This window comes from Cyprinodon variegatus, unplaced genomic scaffold (genome assembly GCF_000732505.1).
Source record: "Cyprinodon variegatus isolate N-32 unplaced genomic scaffold, C_variegatus-1.0 Scaffold1261, whole genome shotgun sequence".
Lineage (NCBI taxonomy): Eukaryota > Metazoa > Chordata > Actinopteri > Cyprinodontiformes > Cyprinodontidae > Cyprinodon > Cyprinodon variegatus.
The window spans coordinates 62,590-66,564 of record NW_015151714.1 but is presented as its reverse complement, the minus strand read 5'-3'; the positions used below and the strand labels follow the sequence as shown (position 1 = coordinate 66,564).

Here is a 3,975-nt window from a genome sequence, read left to right as displayed (position 1 = left end):
CAAGGAAAAAAGTTCAAAAACAATCCACTGGACTTTGTTTCCAAGTTTGAAGACGTTTCTCTTCCATCCAGGAAGATTTTTCAATTCAAAATGTCAGAAATAGCGTTTAGTTCCAGGTTTTATCCAGCAGCCCAACAAAGCCTGGTTTTAAATAAAAAAAAACAAAAAAAAAACCCAGCAATGTATGACTGCCGACATGATGGATCCTGGCTGACCTTCTTCTTTGTGACTCAGGCCCGGCCAGTAAACCGGATTTGTGGATGCTGTATGCGGGTGGTGGAGAGGTGCAGCTGGTTTGTAAGGTAAAACTAATCCTTCGTTTATCCGCCCGTCCCTGTTATCCTGACCTAAGAGCACGTCTCTATCTGTGACTCTGACCTTTCAGGATCCTGAAATGTCCAACGGAAGGATCACAGCTTTCAACGTAACGATCCAGCGCAGCGGAAATGACAGCAGTGAGCAGGAGGTGGTCCCAGTTCAGCAGTCTGGAGCCACCTGGATGTCCAGGCAGGGGATCACTCCACTCAGAAGGGTTTCTCTGGCCAACCAAAAGTTCATCAAAGCGTGCGCCACAGCCAGCAACTCTGTGGGGACTTCTCCAAAGGCGTGTTTGCACGTGCCATCAAGCCCGTCCGGTAGGTCGTCCCTGCAGCAGGTATCAACACCACGGTTCAGCGATTAGAAGAGGCGGGACCTGAGCTGAACAGCTGATCCCAGTGGAACACAGACACTGTCTGTTGATGGTGGAAATATTTATGTTCCCAATCAGACGATATTTGGTAGTTTTTCCATCTGTTAAACATGCAGAGCTTTTTGTAGGTGCTCTGTAGGGACGGGCATTAGCGCTGAAATGGCGTCAACTGGCCGCGATGACATCAGCGACAAGTCGAGCATAAAGCAGGCATAAAGTCGTAGGGAAGCATTCTGGCTTTAACATGTATATAAATGTTCTCTTTAGACCATGTTGTCCCAAAACTTAGAACATTTCTATTTAAAAAAAAACAACAAAAAAAGCGTCCTGCTAGCATGGCTAACCATTCTGTCTGGGTCATCGCGGTGAAACGCTCTCACAGTGACGTGACGTCCTCCTCAGAATGAGCCTGCACCGTTTGACTTCTCTCATCAGATAAAGAGAATCCAGAACAGCTGTTAAAATCTGCAGCTTTATAAAAGAAATATCTGCTTAATGCTAGCATGTTAGCTCAGTGCTAACGTGTGCTTCTCTCCCAGGGAGACACAGAGTGGAAGGAATGAAGGTGTGGAGCCAGGATGGCCAGATGTTTGTGGAGTGGAAACGGCCCAACAGTTCAGCTGTTTCAGAGTACGTGATCCAGTGGTCCGACCGCACGCACACAGACTGGCAGAGAGAAAACGGACGCACCAACAAAACCGCCATTAAAGGTACAGTTTTCCTGCTAGGCTGCAGACTCCTCCTCTCATTGGAGTCATACATGTAGGGGCCGGTAAAGTCAGCCTCAGCTGGTGCCCAGTGCGGCGCTGCGGCGCTGCAGGTCAGGCTCTCATCCAGCCTGTTTTCTCCGTCCCATCCAGGGAAGCTGCAGAGCTTCGTCTGCTACAACATAACGGTGTATCCCATCAGGGCTGGGTGGCTCCTGAAGCCCACGAGTCTAGAGGCCTATCTGGAGCAAGGAGGTGAGGAGAAGCCTTTATCTCTTTGTTTCTTCTTTATTTACCTGAGGACAGGAAGTCCAGCGCTCAGCAGCTGAAGGCCGGATCCGCTGGGTGGAGATGGGGCATCATCTTGGTCTACAGGTGGTTTAGGAAATGACAGCAACGTCTTGAAACCAATTTCTGTCAAGTCACAGAGCAGATGTCTTTTATTAGGACCTTATTACATCATAAAACAACACCGACTAGTTTATAACGGTGAGATAAAGTGAAAAGTTTTCTCAGTAATACAAACCAGGAAGTGTTGCTTTTATTTCTATTCATTCCTCCTGAGGCGGTGCTCCGCCCCCCCAATCAGCAAATCTTAACTGATCTACTTCCGGACTTTAACTAGGCCGGTCTGATCGTGGATCTAAACCATCCATAGTATCTGTGTCTGGATGTTGAGGCGGGTTCTCCTGCTGCAAGGGGAACCTTCCCCCTACACTCGGGTCTACTGCAGCCTCCAGCAGGTTTTCACAACATTCTTCACTTATTTATTGGACCTGTCACCATGGTAACCAACCCCTGTCACGTGTGATGGTTGTTCCTATAGATGCTGAGTGTTGGTAGCTAACGCTAACTGAAAGAGACTCTTGACTTTAATCACCTTTAAATCTTTTTTTTTTTTTATCCGTCTGTTTTACCGTGCAACAGAATTCAACACTGCATATAAAAATGAGTCATTTATTCATACCCACGATGCCCCCTGTAATTACACTGGGTGCCCGTTAGGGGGCGCCATCCCACTGCCCTAATATCTGTAGGAAGCCCTACAGCTGCTGACCCACATCTGGTCATAAGGTTCCTCAGAAGGCATCGGAGTAAAGAGGAATAAATACCAGAAACTGTGGGGGGGATTTCGTCGGTTATTTTTGAAAACAAAAAATATTTACTAAATTAAAATAAAAAATAAAAAATGTAATTCTAAAATAAGAAAAAGTAAAATATATTTTTAATCAAAAATATTTAGAAAGCAGGTTTGAAAATTTTATCTAAAATTTTTCTTATTGTATTTTTAGTTTTGCAAAATGAATTAATTGTCAGAACAAATTCTCTTCCATCCAAATGTGATGGTGATGGTCCATTAACGGCGATGCGTTGGTGCGTGGAGCCCATGGAGCTGACCGCTTTATCCAGAAAGTCATGTGACCGATCCAGGAGCTGTTTCTAACCGACTGACTGGGTTTAAAATCTGTCAACATGATAAATCTGTTCAAATAATGTCTCAGCTTTCGTGGTTTATCATTAAAATCATCCAGAATTATGGAGCCTAAAAGGAATAGAAACGTTTCAGCCGTTTTTATTCTCATTTTCTTGTTGTCATCCTTTTCCTCTCAGTTATCACTCATCTGAATTGAAGTTAATTTCAAATTGGCTCTTATTTTTTTTTTTTTACAGTTGTTTTAAAATTAGGGTTGTTTTAATATCAAAGATATTTTCAATTTAAACATGGATATGAAATAATAGAATATAACCTCCAATAACTTCAATGATATCATTGTTCTAGGTCATCAAATCAATTCAGTTCAGTCTGTCCAATCAGCTGCCTGTAATGTCTTTAAATGTCCAGCAGGTGTCAGTATTCTGATAGAATCAATGCAGCATCTCTACAGTTTGGCTTCATGATGCCTCGTTAACCATCACTGAATAGTTCTGATGCCAGCATCCATATCAGGTTGGGTGGAGGCTTGAAATGCAGAGACGGAAGCTGAGGTGGTTTCATGCAGATTTATTAACAAAAAGGTGGCAACTGAAGCAAAAATACGAAAATCTACAAGACATCAGGGAAAACACAGATGAGGCGCCAAGAGACTGAACCAGCAAACGGTAAAACCAAACAGGTGGTGTATAAATGGGAGGCTGAACAGAAACCAGGCTGATTGGGAGCAGGTGTGGATGGAAGGAGCTAGAAGAGAGCGAGGGGAAAGGAGACTGACACATGAAGGCCACGGAGGGTAAACAAGGAATACATGAGAACTCAAATACAACCAGAAAATAACACAGAATGGAAATAATACCAATAAAAGTAGAAAACAGAAAAACATGGTTTAAAGTGAAATGAAAACCTAAACAGAACCAAAAAGTGCAGAATCCAGAAGTCCAGCAGAGAAACAGACGGCCTGCTTCCAGGAGGGAGGGATCAGGAAAACAGTTTGAAAAGAACGAGATTCGTTACGTCGATCTGAAAAAAATAGGTTCAAAAAGAAGTGGAGGTAAAAAAAAAAAAAAAATCAGAGAAAATGTCAAAGTTACTCTTAAGATGTTTCTATGATTCAAACCGTTGAACCTTTGAATTGCATGTTT

At 43.3% G+C, this 3,975-nt stretch overlaps 1 protein-coding gene across 4 annotated transcripts in view; it reads left to right on the top strand.

The window, feature by feature from the left end:
• Window positions 1–3,975, top strand: part of il6st (interleukin 6 signal transducer) — a 22,938-nt gene that overhangs the window by 14,302 nt on the left and 4,661 nt on the right. For all 4 annotated transcript variants that reach the window (XM_015401807.1, XM_015401808.1, XM_015401806.1 and 1 more), the window contains exons 8-11: window positions 235–302; window positions 386–635; window positions 1,231–1,401; window positions 1,552–1,653. In XM_015401807.1, coding sequence (XP_015257293.1) covers window positions 235–302; window positions 386–635; window positions 1,231–1,401; window positions 1,552–1,653 — 591 coding nt within the window. The remainder of the gene's footprint in view (window positions 1–234; window positions 303–385; window positions 636–1,230; window positions 1,402–1,551; window positions 1,654–3,975) is intronic.